This window comes from Ambystoma mexicanum, chromosome 12 (genome assembly GCF_040938575.1).
Source record: "Ambystoma mexicanum isolate Mex_15411 chromosome 12, UKY_AmexF1_1, whole genome shotgun sequence".
Lineage (NCBI taxonomy): Eukaryota > Metazoa > Chordata > Amphibia > Caudata > Ambystomatidae > Ambystoma > Ambystoma mexicanum.
Genome location: NC_090936.1, coordinates 647731612 through 647755399, shown reverse-complemented (window position 1 = coordinate 647755399; position 23788 = coordinate 647731612). Strand labels below are relative to the sequence as shown.

At 46.6% G+C, this 23788-nt stretch overlaps 1 protein-coding gene across 2 annotated transcripts in view; it reads right to left on the bottom strand.

Moving 5' to 3' along the window:
• PUS7 (pseudouridine synthase 7) overlaps window positions 1-23788 on the bottom strand; it is a 1198018-nt gene that overhangs the window by 862897 nt on the left and 311333 nt on the right. For both annotated transcript variants that reach the window (XM_069629126.1, XM_069629125.1), the window contains one exon: window positions 12339-12416. In XM_069629126.1, the coding sequence (XP_069485227.1) occupies window positions 12339-12416 (78 nt within the window). The remainder of the gene's footprint in view (window positions 1-12338; window positions 12417-23788) is intronic.

The following is a 23788-nucleotide window of genomic DNA, read 5'->3' as shown; positions in this document are numbered from 1 at the left end:
GTGTACAATGGACCTTGCGCGCAAGATACCTTTGAAGTGTACATGGTGTTTGGGACCTTGGCCTTTCCCACCCCTGCCAGCCCCCTTTGGCAGCGCACATCCACGGGTGCGAACTGCCTTTGATAATGGATGGGGGATGAATGGGCATGAGGCGTGCAGACAAGGCCCAGAACACTGCTGAATGGAGACGTACTTGATTCACTGAAAAATGTAAACCATTGTTGATAAAAGTTTAGTTGTATTTTATTTTGCTGCCGATTTTGATGGCACAAAATGTACTACACATTATAAACTTTGGGTTGCAGCACAGTGTGGGAAAATCCCATGTACTGAACGCTGTCACTGGGGAAAGTTTCTCTAATGGCACTAACGACACAGGCGGGTATTACTCGTCGAACTTAGTGTCCAAGCCTACCATGAAGCCACCATGTAAACGAACAATGGGCCACCAGCCTGTACCACCTGTGAAAGAGAAAGATACAAACTGTTTTTAAATGAACAAGGTAAGTGTATTAAACCTTCGTATCCAATGGCATTGTTGCCAGTACAAATGTTACTTAGACACTGTACAATATTGAATGACTATGCATTCCATTACATTTGGGACACAAAGAAATATTGCTTGTACATGAAATAAACATAAGGAGACCACTATGATTGCACCAAATTGCGAGTGATGTATAGAATTTGAAGACTACATTTGTTTGGCAGTGACAGATCAAAGTTACGACAATATAGGAGACAACCAGTTAGTGGCCCAAGTGACATCACAACTACAGTACACTTACTCGTTACTTGGATTGCCAGGGTGAACTGTTGCTCGAAGCTCGTGCATAAGCACCATCATTATCCTCAACACGGACCGTGTGAGGCAGGCTGCCCTGAAGTCTGGCAGATAGTTAAAACTCTGCTTGTCCTACATATCGGAAGGCGAGACGCAGCCACATTGCGTTCTCAGTAGCAGCAGTTCTCCTCCTCGGTTGGCATTAGCATGCACCGATTGCAGGTACACAGGTGGAAACGTCGTCCATGAGACTAGGCTCAGGCTCTTGATCTGTTCAATCGTCCTCCCAATAGTCGTCCGAAGCCCCATCGTTTGCACATCTTTCGAGTAATTCCGCCTCGGAATACTCCGGCTCGTACTGGTAGGGCTGTATTGTTGCCATTATGGGGCAAAATAAAAATGGATAGTAATGGTACTAGTATCTGTTCGCACGGACTACGAGCAACGAAGGTTGCGGACCAGAGCACAGAAACGAGGCACAGGACACTCAAAATAAGACAGTGAAACGATTGGAAAAGCAAATCTGATGTTGTATGATGAGAAGCGGTCTGTTTACACTTATTGAGGAAAGAGGCGTCCTGCCATTTCCATGGAGACACGTCATTAGCTGAAGCGCACAGAATGCTGACACGAGACGTTCATTGGCTTTGTGAAATGTGCGGTACGCGTCTAGTGATGTCAGCCCTAGGGGCAGGGATATGATTTAGTGCCGCCAGGGCAGTCCACCTTGGGCGATTCAGCAACGGATAAGATTAGCACAATATGGCTGCGCCCTGCTGCCTGATTTCGCATGTGTAAAAAAGAGGAAAACTACGTTAAGGTGCATAGGAAATGTTTGTACGATCGATCAACGTATGCTTAAAAACACTTGGGTAAATAATATTTTTGAGCGCACTATTCCTTTAATCTTAAGGGTTTCAATGCCCCAAACAAACTGTGGTTGACATATGACAATGCATTACTTACCGTAAAGGCATTTCTGATGGTTGTATCTGCTTAGATTCACATGCTGTGCATAGTCCGACATCCAGTGGTCACTGCAGAGTATTGCATTTTGTTTTTCGTAGTCGAAAAGGGGACGTCGACAAGGCGGGTCTGTAACGCTATCCCTATAGTGACGTGCAGTGTACCCACAATCCCTCACGTATCGAGGTCCCTCTGTTTGTATTTTGTCTGCCCTGAGGGAGCCTTCTAGACGTGAGTGAGTACAGAAAAGAGATGTAGAAAGATGTCTATGTTCCTTCCATCCGAGCGGGGAGGAAGGGTGGGCGCATGTGAATCTAAGCAGATACAACCATCAGAAATGCCTTTATGGTAAGTAATGCATTGTCTTCTGATGTTTGTTAATCTGCTTAGAAACACATGCTGTGCATAGACTAGCGAGCAGTACCCGGAGTAGGAGGTGGGTTGTGAGAAGGAACAGTAGAGAAAAGATGTCTTAATACTGCTTGTCCCACCTGGGAATCAGATCTAGAGTGAGCATCTAGACAGTAGTGTTTTGTAAAGGTGTGTACAGAACTCCAGGTTGCCGCTTTGCAAATGGACTCAAGGGGAACGTTTGCAATGAATGCTATGGATGCTTCCGTGCCTCGAGTAGAGTGTGCTCTTGGCTTGAAGGGTAGTTCTCTCTTAGCAAGAGTGTAACAGAGTGATGCATTGAACAATCCATCTAGATATAGTGGACTTTGAGACTGCATCTCCTTCTCTTCCTGCTGCCACCGAGACAAAGAACTGATTAGACTTTCTCAGTGGCCTAGTTCTTTCCATATAAAACATGACAGCTCTGCGCACATCGAGTGTATGCAGGCTTTTTTCTCCCAAATTGGAAGTGTTGTGAAAGAACGTTGGTAGTTATATTGACTGGTTGACGTGGAATTTCGATATGAATTTCGGTGCAAACCTTGGGTGTGTGCATAGAACCACCTTATCTTTGTGAACTGTTACGAAGGGGTCTAGAATAGAAAGAGCCTGTAGTTCACTTACTCTCCTAATGGAGGCGATAGCTATTAGGAAGGCAGTCTTAAGGGTGAGGTCCTTAAGAGTTGCCTTGTGCATGGGTTCAAAGGGTGAGCCCATGAGCCTGGTAAGTACTACATTAAGGTCCAAGCCGGGAGCTGGGTTTGCTATCGGAGGGTGTATTATCTTTACCCCCTCCATGAAGGCTCTGATAACTGGGACTTTCCACCATGACACCTTAAGTTCAGAGGTGGTGTATGCAGAAAGTGCCGCTAGATGAACTTTAATAGAATTGAACACTAGACCTGAGTCCAGTAAATGGGTCCGGTATAGGACAATTTGTGTGGGAGAGCAGTGGACTGGGTTGATGCTCTTACCTCTACACCAGATGACAAATCTCTTCCACTTGCTAGAATAGCAGTGGCGAGTGTTGGGTTTTCTAGCTTCTCTGAGAATGTCCATGCATCTCTGAGGGAGTTGTAAATGGCCAAATTCTATGACCTCAGGAGCCAGGCTGCTAAATTCATGTTCTGTGGGCATGGGTGTAGTGTCTTGCCCTTGTCCTGTGATAGCAAGTTGTACGGGCAGGGCAGTTCCATCAGGTGCGCAAACCATGGTTGGCGGGCCCACATCGGGGCTATCAGTATCATGATGACTGGTTCCTTGTGCATCTTGTGCACTATCTTGTTCAGCAGAGGAGTCAGGGGGGGGGGGGGCGTAAACAAATTTCCCTGACCATGGTATCCAGAGCCCGTTCCCCTTGGAGCGGTTCTGTAGGTATCTGGAGGCGTAATCTAGGCATTGTGAGTTCTCCAGAGTTGCGAACAGGTCTATTTCTGGGAAGCCCCATTGTGTGAAGACGAAGACGACAATGTCTTCGTGTAACCACCATTCGTACTCTGAGGGCAGAGGAAAGTCTCTGCTGAGTTCGTCTGCTAGCAGATTGAGCTCCCCTGGTACATATTGTGACAATAGGAACATGTTGTGTCTGAGAGCCCACTTCCAGATGTTCTGGGACAGCTTGGACAGTCCTGGAGAGTGAGTGCCCCCTTGCTTGTTGAGGTACTACATGGCTGTGGTGCTGTCCGTGAGGACCATCACTGTCTTCCATTGTAGGTGTGTCTGGAAGGCTTTTAGTGCCTTGACACCGCAAGTAGCTCTAATACGTTTGTGTTTGGACGCTACGCTCGGAGTCCAGACTCCGTGAGCAGTCTGATGGGATAGGTGAGCCCCCGATCCTGTGAGGGATGCGTCTGTTGTTAGAGTGGCTTCCACTGCGGGGGTGGTGAATGGTTTCCCTATTAGCAGGTTTTCCTTTGACCACCACCGTAGCGAGAGAACCAAGGCCTGCAAGACCACCACTAGATCGTCCCATTGTCCGCTGGCCTGACACCACTGGCTGTTGAGCCACTCTTGCATTGGGCGCATGCGCAGGCGCGCGTGAGGTACCAAATAAATACATGACGGCATCATTCCTAGCAAGCGCATTGCTTTGCGTACCGTCACCTCTCGACCGGCCACATATTGAGGGATCTGAAACAGCATATTTTGGACCCTCTCGTTGGAGGGGAAGACGAGGCCGTCCTTTGTTCGAATTAGAGCCACTAGGAATTGTTTGATTTGGCTGGGGTCTGAGCTGGACTTCTTCTCATTGATGGAGAAGCCCAGTTGGAACAAAAGGTCTACTGTCTTCTGTGTGTTTAAGAAGCATGTCTCGTAGGACTCCCCTGTTATGAGTCAATCGTCGAGGTAAGGTTATACCGGTATGGACAACCTGCGCAGGTGGGCCACTGCCACTGCCAGTACCTTTGTGAATAGCCTTGGTGCAGACGCTATGCTGAAGGGTAGCACTCTGAACTGGTAGTGTTTGCCCTCTATCATGAACCTGAGGTATTTTCTGTGCGCTGGCAACATCAAAATATGAAAGTATGCATCTTTCATGTCTAGTGTTGTCATGTAGTCCCCCTGAGATAGCAGGGGAATTACCTCCTGTAATGTTACCATATGAAATTTTTGTGGTTTTACAAATTTGTTCGCTGGGCGCAGATCTAGTACAGGGCGCATGGTTAGGTCCTTTTTGGGTACAAGGAAGTACACTGAATAAATACCTTCCATTACCTGAGATAGGGGCACGACCTCTATTGCTCCTTTCTGTAGCAGCTGTTCTACTTCTTGCAGGAGGATGACGAGGTGTTCTGGTGACAGGCGTTGTCCCCTTGGAGGTCTGTAGGTGGGGGACCGATTGAACTCTATACAGTACCCGTGGGCTACGGTTGACAATACCCACCGGTCTGATGTTATTCCTTCCCATGCTGAAAGGAACGATGTTATCCGGCCCCCAACCGGAGACGCATGGGAGGGGACCCGAACTTTCGGGTCATTTGGTGTTACTTGCCGGGGTGCCTCTGGGGCTGGAGCCTCGGCCTCTGCCCTTGCCACGGCGTTGTCCTCTTTGGTTATACTGGTTACTGGTACCCTGATTAGAGGGCCAGTTGCCTGCACTGTAATGTTGTTGCTGCTGCTGCTGTTGGCGTTGGCCACGAAAAAAGCATTTGTTCCCAAATCCCCGCCTGCTTGGAGGCTTTGAGATTTGGTCTGTCTTTATGGTGTCGAATTCTTTCTTCGCATTTTCCAGTGCATCGTCCACTGCCCTTCCAAAGAGATTTGACTCTTCTGTTGGCTTATTAATGAGTGATGCCTGCGTTTCTGCCTTGAAACCGGAATTGCAAAGCCAGACGGGACGCTTCAGCAGAATTCCCTGCACCAAAGAACGGCCAGCGGTTTCTGCCACATCAAAAGTGTTCTTAATGATGCTCTGGTTGACCAGAGCTCCTTCTGTAACTGTAGCCAATAAGCAAATTCTTAGAGGTTCAGGTGCTTCTTCGATGTCCTGCTTAAGCTTTCCCCATTGAGCATCAGCATAGCTTGCCAACAATGTATTATTGACTATTCTAATTGAAAACGCTGCCGAAGCGGAAATTCTTTTGCCCAAGGCATAAAGCTTTCCCCCTTCTTTATCTGGGGGTGCCTCGCTGGTTGACAGTGGAACCCCAGCCCTCTTCCTTGTGTTAGTCACCACTAAGGAGTCCAGGACTGAGTGACCCCTGATATATAATGGGTCTGACTGAGAGGGTGAGAACAATTTCTAGATTCTTGGATTGACCCGTCTTACCTGCGTGGGGGTGGACAGCGATGGGGTGAGTCGTCTCTTAACCGAGGCGAGGATAGGAATAGTTTAACTAGTGGGAGGTTTTTCTTTAATAATCCTCTCGACGAAATCAGTATCTGGGGTGACCTCCCCAGTTTCAACTTCAAAATGCGCTGCTACCTTCCTAAGTAGTGTATTGAAGGTGGGCTGATCGTCTACTGGAGAAGGGTTCCTGACCGGTGTGGTCTGAGGAGAATAAATGTCTATAATGTTGGGGTCTGTAGACTGCCAGGGCTGTAAGCCATTTTCACCTGGGTCCTCCTCGTAGCCCTCCTCACCTATGTTAGTGTCATCTTGAAAACCTTCTCCCTCTTGTTGGTCTTCATTATTCACAAACTCATCCTCTTCCTGGAAGTGAGAGTCCTCTTCAGTGAGGTCGTAAGAGTTCATGTCTTCCTGTAGGGGGTTAAAGAGCTTCGGGTATTTAGCCCATGGCCCCTCCTGGGGTACCTCCCTTGGCCTCTTGGGTGTCCTATTTTCTGGGATGGCCATGAACCTGTCTAGCTTGTCCATACATGACTGGAACCTCTCTACAGTCCAGTAGGGTAGGCCAGAGCGGTCTGGGAGTGAAAAGGGAGTTTCCTCTCCCTGTAGTTGCTTAGTTTTGTCCCATAGCGTCGAAGATAGAGTCCCTTCGCCTTCTGAGAAACCCTCTTGCTGGCTAGGGTCTTCTGTCGACGGTGGGAGCTGTCCCAGCCTACCCTCCGGCGTCCTCAACGTTTCTTTGGCCTTGTGAGCGGTTTTCGACGTGTCACCCGTCGTCCGCCTCTGGCCGTCTTTAGAAGCTATACGCGGCTTTCGGCGATCAACTTCTCCGTCGAGGGATCGCTCGCCGTCGCGCTAGGCAGTGGCGAGTCTTTACTGGCAACGTACGCACTCTTGCAAGGCGCGTCGTCTGAGGATTTGGGGTTAGCGCCCTTCTTTACAGAAAGCCCAGTCGCGGAAGCAGTGGCGGGGAGGGCTTGTGACCCTTATGGTCGGCGGAAGATGCCGGTGGACCCGACGCCTCCGTTGACGCTATGGCTGCCTTCGTCTTCGACGAATACGTGCCGTGGGGTATGTGCTTATGTGTTTTTCTGTGTTCGTCCTTGTCGCCGGGGTGTTCATCCCCCATAAGCGGGGCGTGAGCCGGGCTTGTCGGGGCCGGGGACGGACGACGAGGAGCGGGAACGCTCCTTCGAGAGGTCTACAACCTCTGTTGCAGAGGCCGTGTAATCACTGTCCTCGTCACATTCGGCGGCGGCGGTAGCTGGCGAGGAGTTAGACCTAGACATCGCATAGGCTGCCCACCTTTTGACCCTGCGATCCTTTAGAGTTTTGGGTTTCAGTAACTTACAGGCCGCACAGCCGTCCCCTTTGTGATCGAGGGGCAAGCAACGGTTACACCGTTTGTGCTTGTCCTTCCAGGTAAACTTGCCCTTGCAACGCGGGCAAAACCTAAGGGGGGTCTTCTGCATAGCTGAGGGCATGAAATGCGATTACGACCTCTAAAGAGAGGGAGGGGAAAGAGAACCGCATTCTCACAGTGATAAGAAAGAAATGACCACCAACCCCACTCTCCCTACTGTATTAGGCCGGCGAGGCCCGGCCACGTGTTCGGCAGCGCCGAAGGATCTCCTCCGCTCGTCCCTCCGTCAAAGATCTTGCTCGGCGGAGAACAGCTTTGGCAGCTACGTCGAGGGAGGGATCTATGTGTATACTTAATAATAGTAAAACGACCCAGGGTTGAGGAAATGATTTCGCAATGTCTCTCGAGGAGCTCTGCATAGAGGCGACCAATAACTGGGCGGAAAAAAACAATCTGAGGGACCTCGACGCGTGAGGGATTGTGGGTACACTGCACGTCACTATAGGGATAGTGTTAGACACGCCTTGTCGACGTCCCCTTTTCGACTACGAAAAACAAAATGCCATACTCCGCAGTGACCATTGGATGTCGGACTATGCACAGCATGTGGTTCTAAGCAGATTAACAAACATCAGAAAATATGTTTCGGAGCCTCCAATTATCCGTCTTGTTTCTACAGGAAATGCACTTAAAGCAGGTGATGGAGCAGCCATTGAGGAGAGGGGCGGTGGGGCAAATGTTTTGGGCTTCTAATAAAGACCATAAAAAGTAAGGGTTGGGAATCGTGTTGGCAAGATCCGTCCAAATGAAAGGGCTCAAGGTTAAGAGGGTTTGGGGAATGATTCCTGGCTCTCAAGGTACAGGTACATGGAGTGATGTTTACCTTGGCCACTGTATATGCACCGAATATGGGCCAGCTCCCCTTTTTAAGATGCATCTGTGTAGCACTAGAAGAATGGGGGGAGGGACACATGCTAATAGGAGGGGACTTTAACCTAGTGGCCGACCCGAGGTTGGATTGTGGTCAGCGAGAGGGGGGTATGACCAAGTAAATGGGGAAAGAGAATAGGGACTTTGCTAGCCTCCTGGAGGACCACTTCTGAGATAATGTTTGGAGGGCCTCTCACCCTCAGGCGGGTGGCTTCACATTCTTTTGCCCCCTCTCCTCTCTTGACCTACACAAGGATCGACTTCCTGCTGATCCCGAAAGAGCCGAAGTGGGACATTACCTCCCCTAGGGTAGAGACAGTCATGTGGTCAGACCACGAGATGATCACAGCTTTGTGGCAGTTCGACACTAGAAGAAGGGCCACCCCAGGATGGTGCTACAATGATGTCCTGCTTAGAGACCCCAATTTTCAGAGCGTTTTTGGGGAAGGAGATCCGCTCACTTTTTGAGATCAGTAATACAGGGGAAGTCGACCTCAATCTGGTGTGGGACGCCGCTAAAGCCTCAATAAGAGGTCCGCTGATAGCGGAGGGGGCACAGGAAAATATGAAAAGGGGGCTAGTTGAAAATAGACTACGAGAGAAAATCTGAGGGCTCAGGGCAAAGTTGAATGGGAGGTCTGGGGACAGAACAGCTCTGTTGAAAGACATCCGAGATAAGAGAGTCATTACATGCCACACTAATAGGGGAGGTAGTCAATAAAATTACCAAACAACGGTACTATGAGAAAGGGGACGGGGGGGAGGGGAAGAGAAAATCGCTGCTGGCTAATGGGGTCCAGGGTAGCAGAGGGGACAGGCAGCTAGAAAAGATCAGGGACAAAGATGGGGGTTGGTGGGTTCGCAGCAAGGGATCCTTTGCAGACTAATACGAAGGCCCCAGATCCAGGGGAAGATGTGGTTAGGACATATATGGAGAGCCTGGCAATCCCAAAGCTCTCCACGGACGCCATTGCGATTTTGGACGCTAAGGTCACGGCAGAGGAAGTAGTGACAGCAATAGGGAAATTGAAGGCCTGGAAAGCCCTGGGGGAGGATTGGTACATTGCCGATTTTTATAAACAATTTCAAGAATTGCTGGCAGGACAGCAGGCAAAGGTCTTCAATGCCAGTAGTGAAAGCGGTAAGGTTCCCCCCTCCTTTCTGGAAGCAAGAATAGCAGGGATACCAAAACCTGGGAAAGACCCTACATATTGTCAGGCATACAGGCCCATCTCGCTCCTTAAGTCGATGCCAAGCTCTTCATGCAGGTATTAGGAGTATTGATATTATCGCTCAATGCTGAAAAGCCCTTTGACCGCATTAGCGGGCCGTTCCTGCAGGGGGTTTTGGCATCGGTAGGAACGGGAGAGAAATGGGCGAGCTGGGTATCAGCCCTATATTCAAGGCCCAGGGCGAAAGTGATAGTAAATGGGGTGGAATCACAGCTTTTTCGGGTTCGGAAGAGGCCCTGACAGGGCTGCCCCTTGTCGCCCCTCGTATACGCTCTGCTAATGGAACCATGGGTGACAGATGTTAGCGCGGTTAGCCGTATCCATGGGGTCTGGATGGGAGGGATGGAATATAAATGTAGTTTTTTCTCAGACAATGCCCTCTTATATATAACCCCCCCCCCCCTAGGTGTCCCTCCCGAAACTATTAGACAGGCTGGAAGTCTATGGACAATTATTCGGGTTCAAGGTGAATCTTAGTAAATCAGTGGCCCACCTGGTGGGATCTGCGAAGGACCAGATTGGAGAATACACGAAGGGATTGGGTTTTAGTGTTAGGAGAGATGGAGAGATGGGTTCTGGTACCTAAAGGTGGAGATCCTGAGGGACCTTGGTATTATGTTCAGTAATAAACTCCCCCACACCCCATGGGATCAAGTTAATAAAGATCTCGACCAATGGTCCAGGCTCAATCGGTCCTGGAATGCCAGACTTAACTGCATGAAGATGGTAGTCCTCGCGAAATTTCTATTCCTGTTTCAGATGCTCCTTGGCCTTCTTGGAGACAGTCAAATGCAGGCTCCAGAAGTTCTTGTGGGCAGGAAATAGGCCCAGGATAGCATATAGGACACTTACACTCATGAAGGATGAGGGAGTGGTCAGGTCGGGCGTCCAGACTTCAAGGCCTACTATAAGGCGGCCCAGTTACGGATACTTATTTACCATTTAGAGCTGCAATCTGAGAAGCAATGGGTAGCCATGGACAATTCGATTCTCAGAACGGTGTCCCTGGGTGAATGGCTGCAGGTGACCCAGAAGGAGATTCCGAGTAGGGTGTTGAAGCATCCCCTGCTAGAGGTGATGTAGTTGATTTGGAAAGAAGGGAGTAGCACGAGATAGATCATGACGCGGCCCTCCCCACTGAGCTGCATCTGGGCTCCTCCATAAAGGAATCAGATAGTGGAACGCCCTGTAGTTTCAGAAATGGTATGAGGCAGGCCACGGTAGAGCGGGACAGATGTGGGAGAAGGAGGTGTTCCCATCTATGAAGGTACTGGAAGACTGTCTCCAGATCGACTCTCCCCATTTCACCATTTGCAGTTGAAGGGAGCTCTCAACGACACGAGATGGGGGAATAATTTGCAGAGGGACCCCATGACCTTTAGAATTGTTACTTTTGCAGGGTAGAGACACGAAGGATTGTACAGCGAGTCTATATAAGGTACTGTTAAAAGCGTACCCCCTAAAGGGCCCAGCGGCCAGGGAGCGGTGGACGAAGGATTTTCAGCAGGAGATACCCGATGATTTATGGTTCAATATGTTCACACACTGCACGGCCTCCCTCCAATGTAGAATGAAGGCGATTAAGATCCTACATGGTTTGCCCCGTCCGTCCTCCTGGCTAAAAAGTACCCAGGTGTAGACTCATGGTGCTGGAGATGCTGACACCCCGGCACAGATTACTACCACATGTGGTGGGGATGTTTCCATATACAGATCTTTTGGGGGGAGGTCCTCATGGATTGATGGAATTTCACGAAAGCAGTCCCCATGGGGGCTCTTGTTTGGGGCATGGGATGAAAATGACCGGGAAGACCAGGCAAATCACACGACCCGCACCAGGATGGTGGCAGCTAGGTGTTGTGTGGCACAATTTTGGAAACAGGACAGAACCCCCACAGATAAGGAAAGGTTGCGGAAAGTAAGGGGTGATTCATGAAATGGAATATTTGATGCCTATTCTTAATGAGTCCAGGGTAAAAATTGGAGAGATGTGGTTGCCCGTTTTTGCTAAATATGGCAATTAACTGGATTGACAGACGGAACCAGGGAGGGAATGCAAGGGAAATGAAGCCGCCTCTAACCTCTGATCATTTTATGTTGTTCTGTGGGCTGGGTGCTGCAGGGGGGAGAAGGCATATCGGGGGTCGCAACTAGCATTCTGTTGCTAATATTTTTGCACTGTCCTTCTCCATGTTATAAAATGCTAATAAAACTTGATTTAAAATTTTTAAAAAAAGATACTTTGCAAGGTATTTGGGTCTTATTCAATTTCAGCCCCAGATAACTAAGGGACAAATGATATAATGATATGCCTTCTAGAGCTCAACGCTCATCCAAGGAAGGCAGACTTGTGATTTTGGAGTGGAGAAAGTTCTTCCGCAGACAAGCTAATACTCCTTTTGAACCGCCTACCCTTCATCAAACAGATTACATGGTCTTAACTTTTGAAGGGTAACATTATCAAGCTGTTTAGTAAAGCCTTCTCTTCAATATCTACTGCACACCTTTCAATGTTAGAGGCCAACAGCCTACAGCCAACCAGCACTCGAAGCAACTCTCAATGAATAACTTAAAATGGAAAGAAATGCAAAGTGTCCAGAGTGGCTGATCCCCATTGGTCAATATAGGCTGAACTAAATCTCCAAAGGCAACACATTTGTGTTTAAAATGTGCCATTTAAGATTTGGTCAGCACATTTATGACGCTATTTCTTGTGATTTTACCATTTTTAAACAAGCTTAAAAAATGAAATACACAGTTTCAGGATTGCAAAGGTAAGGTTAAAAAAAAAAAATCTATTCCTTCCTGCAAAACACTGCCTACCGTTCAACAAAACAAACAACATTAAGAATTACTTTCAAAAATTCATGCAACACTCACTTAAGAACAGCTATCTCCTGAACTGTAATAGCTCTTTTATCCTTTGTTCCCATGTATGAAAATATGTTTGGCTTCACCCTGTTGCAAAGAAACAAAATCAAATTAAAGAAGTGTTGAATATAAATATAGGCATCTTTTATTTATTTTTTACACACATTATCGTCTCCAATTCATCGATAAACACATTGGTACATCTTTGTGAAGCGTTTAGTGGTTACGTTTCAACTGTTGGCAATCTATTCCTACAAGATTCAAAATTGTGGCATACTTTGGCATTAACTCCGGACTCAAGTGACTAGAACAGATGGTCATGACCAGGTACTACACAAGATAGTACAATGAGGACATTAGAGGTCTCAGTTCTTTTAAGGATAATCACAGCCTGTAATTAAGTCCCATTGATGTTCATTCTATTTGCGTGGATATCTTGAAAACATGGTAGTGGATATGGATTGAGGACTGGACATAGTGGGCCCGATCAAAACTAAGCATGACCCTGAAGCTTACCCTACATACATGGGGTTTATTTGCGTTCATGCTACAAACCTATGCAGCGCAACCCAGAACTGCGTGAATCATGGAAATGTAGAACAATTCCAAGATATTTCCTACAATAACATAATATTTAAACAATTTGAAATACACCACCACTTTGCAACAATAAAGGAGAACCACAATCCGTACACAGGAAACTTAAGAACAACAGAATAATTAGATTGCACAGCCTCTGAATGAAGATAGGCAGACAACTCCAGGCCTGTGGTGCATGTGCAGAGAAGGCTTGGCCAGAACAACATGATCAGGAAACTTAGGTACAGTCTTAAAATATCAAAGCCGTCAGTGAGTCCAAGGCCACCAAAAATATGAAATGTCAATGCAGAAGAGGAGGCTGATCCAACAAACAGTCATGTAGGTGATGTAGCAAATCTTGAAAAGTTGTACATGTGAATGAGTAGCCAGGGAATAGAATTCAAATAAGTGTAATGTGCTTGAATGTCTAAAGTATGGGGATTAGAATGTAGTACATCAATTCAATTATCTTTTTTTCGGCGTAAACCGCCATAAAAGTCTCACATATATTCCAAACAACAATCACAAAAAGTAAAAAATGATCAAGATTCTTTAGCATGCTAAAAAGTCAATCTAGTACAGTATCAAACAGCATTAGAAACGCCATCATAAAGAGATTTGCAGGTCTCAGTGGTACACCTTAAACATCACACCCAGACCATCCGCACCTATGTTGATCATAGTGTGCTTACTGTGATGAATCCTGTTGAGTCATCTCTGATCCCCAGCCTAAGATCTCCTCCCACGTGGGCAGGGGACAGCAGCCACTACCTGATCCTGAGCAGGGTATTATGAGGGAGGATCACATAGCAGGGGATGGCTGTCGGGGAGATGTGGCGATTCTATCAGGAGGGACACGGTAGTGTTCCCTTCCAAATGAATAAGGCCCAAGAATTCCGGATGGTTTGTTGTCACTTAAAAAATCTCTCATTGTAAAACCCCAAAACCCCTTCTTGCAAAACAATCCAAGCAGAATACTATTTATACTTACTGTACACATGATACTCACTCAACATCTCCCGTCTCTGATGTTTTAGATTTAAACAAAGCCTCAAAACAATGCAACTTTAAAAGATCCAAAATTCCTATGGACTCCAACTCCCATAAAGCCTCAAGTACTGAGATGAGAAAGAGAAAGGAGGAGTTAATGTGGATTGAAGGAAACCCTAAACTAAACGTGGAGACTAGTTGTTATAATGGAAATCAGCTGTGCAGGACATTTAAACATGGCAAACGCCTGCAATTGAGAAGTGGATGTGAAGGAGAGATATGCAGAGCAGGCGAAGCTGGAAGCAGTACTGGAGGCAGAAGCAGATGCTGGGAAACAAAGCGCTGAGAAAGGCAAGGGCTTCCAAGCAACCGCTTGGAAGCATAACTTACTGTAGAGTCCTGAGACCGGGGAGAGGCACATCGGATGCTTTGGAGGGACCGCTGGAAGACCGAGGCAGCAGCAGCAGGCTGTTGGAGACAGTCTTGGTAAGCAGCAACAGTTCTACCGGCAGAGGAACTCTGAGCCCGTGAGAGAACTGAATGAGGATCTGCAACGCAGGGGAAGGTTTTCCAAAGAAAAAACACTGCTGCATCAACATGCCGCAATTCAGAAATGCCATCAAACACTGGTGAGTGATTTTCTGTGCTTGAGATGGATTGGCACATGAAAATAAGTATCATGACAGTCCAATGACACCAACCAATCTGGGAGTTGGACGGCCAGAAGGATCTGAGAAAGTGTGACCATCTTGAACTTGTCCTTCCTGAGGAACTTGTTCAAGTATCTCAAGTCCAAGATGGGTCTCAGTCCTGTGTCCTTTTTGGGGATAATAAAAATGGCGAGTACAATCCCTTGTTCCTCTCTGCTACATGTACCGGTTCTAGAGCACCTTTCTCTAGCAGGGTTAACACTTCGTGCACAAGGAGCGGATCCGGAACCAAGAGCGGTTCCCCGGTGGATTGTTCAGAGGTCTTCTTATAAAAGGAAGGCAGTAACCGTGGGCTACGGTTTCCAGAGTCAAAGCATCCGAAGTAATGTCTCGTTGTTCTTCTAGATGCAGACACAGTCTGCTCCCCACTGGTGAACTGTGACTCAAGACCTCAGATTGGTTTTGTGGCGGCTGCTGCAGAGGCCAATGGTAAGGAGGCTGCTGCTTGATCTGGCTTAGCACCTCTACCTCGTCCACCACAAGGCAATCTTCTCTGGCCTCTTTCACCGGCCATACATCTCGCCCTTTAAACTGAGGAGTAGTAGCAAAAAGATCTACTCCAAGGTTGTCCACTAGGACTAAAGGGCTGATGTTGCCTAACAGCGGCGCCTAAAGATTTGGCTGCCGTCTTGGAGGTCTGCAACTTCTTAAGGCTCTCATCAGCCTTGCTGCCAAAAAGATGAGACCCATGAAAAGGCATGTTGAGAAGCCTAAACTGCATATCTGGTGCAAAACCTGACTTCCTCAACCACACAAATCTGTGCATTACAGTGCTGGTAGCCATGGATCTGCTGATGCTATCCGCAGTATCCAGTCCTGATTGAAGGGATTCACAATTAGCTTCCTTGCCACCCTTAATAGTTAAGAAGCCATCCCGTTCTTCCCCCTCGGCAATGTGCTCTGCTGCCACAGAAATGCAATCCCACAGAGTATATGAAAATGTTCCCAGGGCACAAGTGGAGTTGGTAGATTTCGGTGCCATGCTCCCTGCAGAAAATACCTTTCTCGCACAGGAGGGATGGTAGGGTAACCTGCCTGTTTTGAAGTAGCTGTAGCCGCCTGCACCACAAGACTCTCCAGAGTGGGGTGTTTTGACATGTAGCCAGGGTCACTACGGGAGGGGCAGTATTTTTTTGTCAGATTCTTATTAACTGCCGCATTAGCCTCCAGAGTTTCCCCGTTTCTAGCCACCCTTTTATGTAATGCCATATGGAAGGGCAAAACAGGATCAGTCTGAGGACCCTTATCCAAAATATCGGTGAGACCATCTTGTTCATAAGGGAGTGGTGGCCTACTCCATCCCATGTACTTTACAACTTTGGACATGAGTTGCCTGTATGAAGCTTCAGCAAGTTCGCCAGGCTCGGGTCTTTCAAACTCCAGTTCAGGTGAAGTATCAACTCCACTTGCAGACTGTAAATGATCATACAAGTCCTTAATTCTGGACTCTTCGGATATAAAACACACTGCAACATTGGGTGTCCCATATTGTAACCCAAAAGGAGCATCTTCCTCGTCAGGGCATTCCTGTTCTTCAAAAATTGGAGTAACTTGAAAAACTCCTTCTTGGGAAGAGGAGCATACATTTTTTAAGGTTTGGAAGTCATAGGCTCTGATGACGTCAAAGGCTTTATTGGCGCCGACAGAAGAGGGGCGCTCGAATTCGATCTAACAGCTGGAGTATGTGGCGCAGCTGGCGTCGGAGGTTTCGGCGTCAATGTCAAGGGCCTGCCAGGCATCGAAGGTCCCGATGGCATTGAGGTCCGCGACTTTCTTTAGTGCTCATCAGATGAAGGCCTCGAAGGCTCCCGATGCTTGTCAGGCTGTTTTCCCGGGCTCGAGGGTGTGCTGGATTTCAGGCGAGACCTATCTTTACTGGCTTCCTTCGAAGGCTCGGCAGGAGCATTACCTTGCTTTGCAAAAATGTTTAACATTTCCTATCAGAAAGCTTACCATTCAGCTGGGGTAGCTTTTTTATAGGGCAAGCTACCTTTTCGGGGAGGCGTCGGACGAAGAAGTCGACGAAAGAGACCTCCAGCGCCTTCTCTTCGACTTCTTTGAAGACAAAGTGGTGGGAGCCACTCCTGGACCTAGAGCGCTTGGCCTTCCTCCGAGGAGAGTCGCCTCTCGACTCGTTGGTCGAAGGCCGAGCGGGTAGGGGTTTAGGGGATTTTTCCTACCTACAGTTTCCCCTTCGTTCCCCCTCAAGGCCTTTCCCTGTCATGGACTGACACTTGGAACAACTCGACGTATCGTGGTCCTCCCCAAAGCACCACAAGCAGATACGGTGCGGGTCAGTAAGAGACATCTTGGACCCGCAATCCCAGCATTTTTTGAAGCCGGACTTCTGTGTCGGCAGAGTCGAAGATGAAGACATATCGAAGAATCTTGTAACAAACTGTCATAAAAAGTAGGCGCGCCGAATTTCGTTATCAAAGCAAATGCTGTCACGGAAAAACAAAACTGAAGCCAACAGCCTCAATGCATAATGCCCTCTGCCGAAAAAGTTTTCCGAAGCTGCTGAAGCTGGACATTACATGTCAAAGATGAGGAATACGATGGAGGACACAATCCATTCAAAGTTAAAAGGCAAAAAGACTCCATACATGAGAGGTCAATTTGTGGAAAAATTGAACAAGCATTGCAATAAGTTCATAGGCAGAACTTGTCAATGAAGTATACACAGTGAAGGGGTACAACTGTGTTATACTGAAATAAAACATTGTAGAAAGTCCTGGTGAAAGAAACGCATCAGGCCAATGAGCCTTTGGGAGAAAGATACCCGACAAGGGAGTAAACCAGGGGGTCTGAAAAACACAGAAGGATTCCTGGCAGGGGGGAGTATACCAGGAAACCATCCTCAAGAAAGTGTTGGGTGAAAGTCATTTCTATTAATCTTGAGGAATCATTGTTTGAAAAGTCACACTTGCCATACTTGAAAAGTTGTTGTGTAAACGATTTTTGTTGTTCTTGAAAAAACATGTTTTGCCATCTCTGAGAAAGCGTTGTGTGAAAGACATTTCCGCTACTCTTAAGTAATCATTGGTTGAAAAGGACACTTTCACTAGTCTACCTGAAACAATCCAGAGGAAGGGAACCACAATGTTTGTTGAATTTTCATATATGATCACGCTGGGCCAAACCGGCTCCAAAGACAAACAACGCCACCCAGTGCTGCAGGGGGGGTAATACGTCTGACCCTTAAGGCCAATTAACAATGAGCCTCCATCTGGCGAAAGTCTTCTGGAATACCAGAGGCAAGTCGCAACTACCTATGGATCTTGATCTTTTCTCGGGAGCAGTGGACATAATATGCCTTTCACAAAACCTGGCTCTTACGCTCTCCATCTTTAGATGGACCCACCTCACTCCTCAATCCTGCCTATAAACGCCTAAGCGGACGCCCGGGTTCTGGATTAATTACATTTGTGAAATACGAAAGGGCCATGAGGGTAGACGGTCTAAATATTCCTAATCCATTCCTTCATATCTTTGGCATCCCTTTCAAGTCCTAGGATGGCGAAAGCCTCAGCGCTGTCTTCTGTTTAACATATACAGCAACCGGTTGGCCATTACTATTGAAGGTTTTCTAAATGCTGCTATGTCGGTGATTGACAAATGGGTATTAAATTACAACCCTCATTTTATAATAATAGGGGGTGACCTAAACTATCCTTGCATCACCAATGAGTTGCTGGCTCCCATATCAAAATGTGAAAGGAGAGCATCCGAAAGGATTGAACTGATGTATGCGAGCGAGAGATCTCCACACCTTGAATGGACAAACCACTGGTGACTGCCCTGCAAGACCTACATGGTCTAATGATTCTTTTGCCGGCATCTTGGACTATGTCTTTGTTTCCAGTTAGTTTATTCAAGACAGCTTCATTTGAGGTCCTTCATAAGTCTGCAAGTGACCACGCCTTATTAAAGTTCACTTGGTTTGCCAAACCCAGTCCTAGGCAAGAAGTATGGGGAACTGCCATTGAACACCCTCAAGGTTCAAATTGCCTGAAGATAAGGCGGCAAGACATTCAGTCCTTTTCTGAAAAATTCTTGAGGCAGTTGGTGACTGGAGGAGGCATATATAGCCCTAGTTATGGAATTCAAGCTTCGTTCTCAAAAAGATTTGGTCAGGCCCAGACTTCATAACCATCTCTCCATTATCCAGGAAAAGAAGCAACTTCAGAAAGATCTTCGACAGATGAGCTGTTCAAATAAAGATCTACAAATGCATTAACGGGGAAAAAAGAAAACAGAAATACATGCACTGGCTGCTGAGGCACAAGGCGGCACTTGCAAAAACGCAATACGCATGTTCACTTAACCTGGTGACCAACAAAGAGTGATCAACCAGGTCAAAAACTGCAGAAAAATCCAGCAGCAGAAGAATTGCAGGTTTAGCTTTGTTTATGATGTTAGCAATATTAGATTTGAGATCAGTCAATGCTGTTTCTGTCCCATGGATGTGCCTGAAACCAGATTGTTGCTTGTTCAAGACACTTATTTTCAATAAAGTCCTGGAGTTGTGCATATGCAACACAGTCCAGGATTTTTAAGAGAAAAGGTACATTTGTAATTGGTCGATAGTGTTCAAGTATATTGAGATCCAAGCTGTTTTTCTTAAGCCTGTTTTGACATTCGATAAATCTAAGGTTATGTCAGCTCTCACATACGGTGCAGAGGGGTTTCGGTTTACCCCTTGGGTAACCTGGGAAGGAGGTTTTTGGAGGAAACTACTTGGTCTGCCTAACTTAATTCCCATCTCTGTTATTCGATATGAGCTGGGTCTAATTTCGCTATTGGCGAGAGCAATATGGAACACCTTGGCACTCCATTGTAAATGTATGCTGCCTTGCCCTCCAAAACCATTTTTAGTGCTGGCAGAAGAGATGAGAAAAGGAACCAATGACTTACTAGTCCAATGCAGCAGAGGATGACAGAACCAGTTAGCCCATTTACAAACTGATATTGATGAATTAAATCAGGAACCCAGCTAAAGTGAAATGGAAGTTCTGTCAAGATGACTGGATTATGACCCAAGATGACAAGAACTCTTTCTAGTTCACCACAGCAATGAAGAATGAAAATAAGCCGCAGAGCTCTCTACCAAAATAGTTGACCAAATTTCCTAATAACTGGTATAGGAACCAATTCATGCGTTTCAGACTTAACCTTTTCCCCCACAAATCAGCTTAGGCAGATTTACAAACTGGCATAGCGGATTGTGGGTTCTGTAAAAACCTTAGGACAAAGGAAACTTTGAAAAACATCACTCTATTTTGCCCAGGCTTAACTGGCTTAACTAACTACTTGGGCAAATTGGTGTTAGCCTTCCCACAAAGATGCAGAAGCCATCTGGTTACGACTGTTGCAAGGTGAAAACTTTACGACAACTTTTGGTCTCATAAAATACCTAAAGGAGGTTTTCGATGGGATTAAGTTAGCAACCTGAATGGGGACTTTTGAGATCGAAAGGGGCAGCTGCTGGTTGACCCTCTGTACAGGCTTGGGATGTTTGTTGGTCTTTCAGTTGTTTTTTGTATTGACAAAGGTTTGTAATAAAACCAGGAGTCTAAATAATAAAATAAAAATATATATGATTTGTACACACTTTTTGCTAAATCAAAACCGAAAGACCTACCTTACACCTTTGAGTCTTAATTTTAGTGCGAGGGTCAGATATGTTTTGGACACAAGGACAGTTTGCAAAATTCTGACGACAAGACACAGACTGATCTTTAGCTAACTTGGAGGGGGGTTGGTTCCTGGTTACCTAAAACAGACTACAGCTACCAGAATTCCTTGAGACCAATTGAGACTAATCTGTAACACCTGAAAAGACAGCCTCCCTGAAGATTGTTAGAGACATGAAAGCGCTTGGGGGAGAACAGCAACTTGGAATGCAGCAGGTATTCAACACTGGGAACTAGAGTGCGCGCCTCACCCTCCCTCTGTTTCTCTACATATTGGTACAGAAGTCCCGGGCTTTAGAGGCAGCGGTTAGAGGCAGCGGCACCGGGTCACCATGCCCTACCCAAGAGAGCCACATCATTGGTTTTCCTCCCTCCCCCCAACCAGGAAAAAATGTGTGCTTTTGGAGGAGAAGAGCAACTGAACTGCAGAAGGTATACAGAGCTGGGAACTAGAGTGCCCGGCTCACCCCAGGTTTTTCTAAATATGATCTTTAGCTATAGTTTCCTAGGAAGGGAAACTCTTTAGTATAGGGACTGAAAGGCCTTTATCCAACCCCTTTTCTTTAATAAAGATGTCTGTTGAAAATATTGCAACTTGGTGTCCTCCTCTAATTTCTGACCCCTCGCATTACTCTTCAGTGGCTCCAATTGTCTTAATTCTTCATTTCCATGATATGCTAAGTTATGATCCTAGTGTGCCAGCAACTCTCACTACCGAAACGTAAGTAAGAAGGTAAGAGAGGGTCTATGGTATCTTAACCCGCTATCCCTGAGGATGCTGTGATGAATCCTGCGCAGTCCTCAAAAAAACCCTACCTAAAGTCTCCTCCCAGGTGGCCATGGTAAGGCAGCCGCTACCTGATCCCGACCCTGGGGGTGTTATTAGCCAGAAGGATAACCTGGGAGGAGAAGGTTCGCAAGGGAACGGGAGGACTCTGTTGGCAAAGACGCAGTACTTTTCTTCATCAGAGGAGGAAGTGTCAGTGACACAGGACTATGTAGTGGCTTGCTGTCAGGGGGGCTGTTCTTTCCCAAAGTCAACTATGCTGATGGTGGCAGAAACTGTCATAACCAATCATGTATTGGGAGTAAGAATCCCACCTCCTAAAATAATTCACACTTATGGCAGTGAAAACTCATGTGATGAACAAGGCAATGTTAAATGTGAGTCTTAAATATTAACATCTCAGATTCTGAAAACCTTAATTCCCCTGTAAAGACAAACCACTCATGAAATCCTTCCAATACTCCTTTAGAAGATATAAGTAAGGATAGAAAGGAAGTTGATAACAGGATTCCATTTAAAAGTAAAACATTAGAAATTTGGGGACTTCAGGTCCCACAATGCCGGTATGAAGAAGAGGGATGCAGAGGCACAGGGCTGCAAGTTGCAGGCTAATAGGGTTAATGACCCACACCTTAGGGAGACTAGGAGGCATAAAAGGCCCCTCAGGTGCAGGTCATGAGGAGCAGCAGTAGTAGGAGGTGGAGTGATTGTAGTAGTTCCAGATTGCAGTTGCAGCTGAAAGAGAGCTGAGACGCCAGAGCCAGCTTGGCGAACGTATACTGGTTCCTTTAGAGACCTTGATTGCAGAGTTTGCCCAGCGGGGAGCATGGTACTTGAACATTCCCCCTGAATACCATAGCTGCAGAGGATGCACAGCAGGAAGCTTTTAGAAGCTTTCCCTAGAGTAAGTCAGACTCCGGTGGCAGGCGAACACCGGAGAGCCTTTGGAGCGAGGAGCGCTCCATTTCCGACTAGCGCAGGCCTTGGAAACCAGAGAAGCAGATTGCTGGCCCGAGCGGAGCAGAAGATCCGGAGGCAGCCAAGTGAGCGGACGCACAATCCAGACCCAGTGAGTTAAAGCATATTGTGACCCTAGAGCGCTCAGTGATCACCCGCTGGCCAGATCTGGATATTTTGAATACCGAACTTAAGTAAAATGAGTAAAGTGGCAGAACCATAAGTGTTTTGAATATCAAATTGATAAAGCGGAATAATCATTTTGAATGGCGCTCTGATAAGAAAAGGGAACCGTGGCAGCATAAGAACTTGCCAAACACGCCAGCAAGGTGTCATTGTGTTTTGGAAGGCCAGAATAACTGCCAACAACAAGAGATGGCAATATTATTAGAAGCCAATACCAACAACTATTGCCAAAGCCAAGAGAGGACAATAGCAAGGCAAGTTAAAAAGAGCCAACATTGCCGAAGCCAAGAGAGGGCAATTAAGACGCGAGTTGTTTATGGTTTTTTTAATTATTTGTTTATGGTTTAGAAAACCTTTACAACAAGTCCAATGAGAGATTTTACAAGAGGAATTTTATTAGAACTGTGTTGCAAGACAGGATTTCCTTATTCTTTTCAACTGTTGATTGAAATCCTGTTTGAATCTGGAGAAGGCAAACTCACCCAGGAGAAACAGATGACAGGTTTTGAACATAACTTATTTCTGTTATATCTGAATTGCCATATATCACTTTGTTGAGTTTGTTCTACAAGTGTGAGGGACAGAATCCTTTTGTTAGAGGGTTTCCTTTAGCTTCTTTTGATAGACAGGAAAGGCCTTGTCAGGGTAAGGATAGAGAGGAGTTTATCAAACCTTTTTGAGTCAATAAAATGTCAATTTACGAAAAACCTTCACAAAGTTGTCCGCCTCACATTTCTGACCCCTCACAATGCTCATCAGCCAGAATGTAGTACATATTATTTAGGGGAGGCAGTAAGGCCTTTTAAGATGGCATTTCCTCGCCAGGACAAAGCCAAGGCTTACTCTGCAGTATGAAACACTGAGAAAGGAATAACAGCTTTAATCTTTTTTAATAAAGGACAGTTAAAGTAAAAGTTATTCACCGTAGTGAATAAGGTACTCATAGTCCCCCATCCTCCATACTGTATGGGCGTCCTGTCCTAGGGACGGGACCGGAACATTTTTCCTCGAAAAAAAGCGCATTTCCTCTTTAAATTTAAGACGTGCATAGACGCGCCCGTGTCCACTCTCCATGCCCCCAGCGTCTCGCCTCAGTCCCCTTGAATTTACCTGATGGATGACTTTGCCTGACCTACTTGTTATGGGGCGGATGGCAGGTCGTATCGAGGAAAGTGGACTATGGGCTAGGAGTACATTAGTCACTACAGTGAGTAACTTTCACTCAACTCCTTTGTGCCGTTCCCTTTCCTCCATACTGTATGGGCTATTACAACAGATGAAGATGTTTGGGAGGAGTGTGGTCATTCCTTACTTGACAAAGGATTCTAAGGCCTGCCTGGCCGAACTGTGCATCTCATGTTGCCTTAACATCTAGGCAATAATGCTTACAGAATGCAGACGACCATGTGGCAGCTTTGCTCATCACTTGCCAGGGCACTTGTCTCTGGAAAGCTACTGCGGAAGCCTTAGCCCTAACCGCATGCACATGAACATCTGCTGGACATGGCTTGCCTTATAGGCTTCTGTAATAGCTACTACCATCCACCTAGCTAT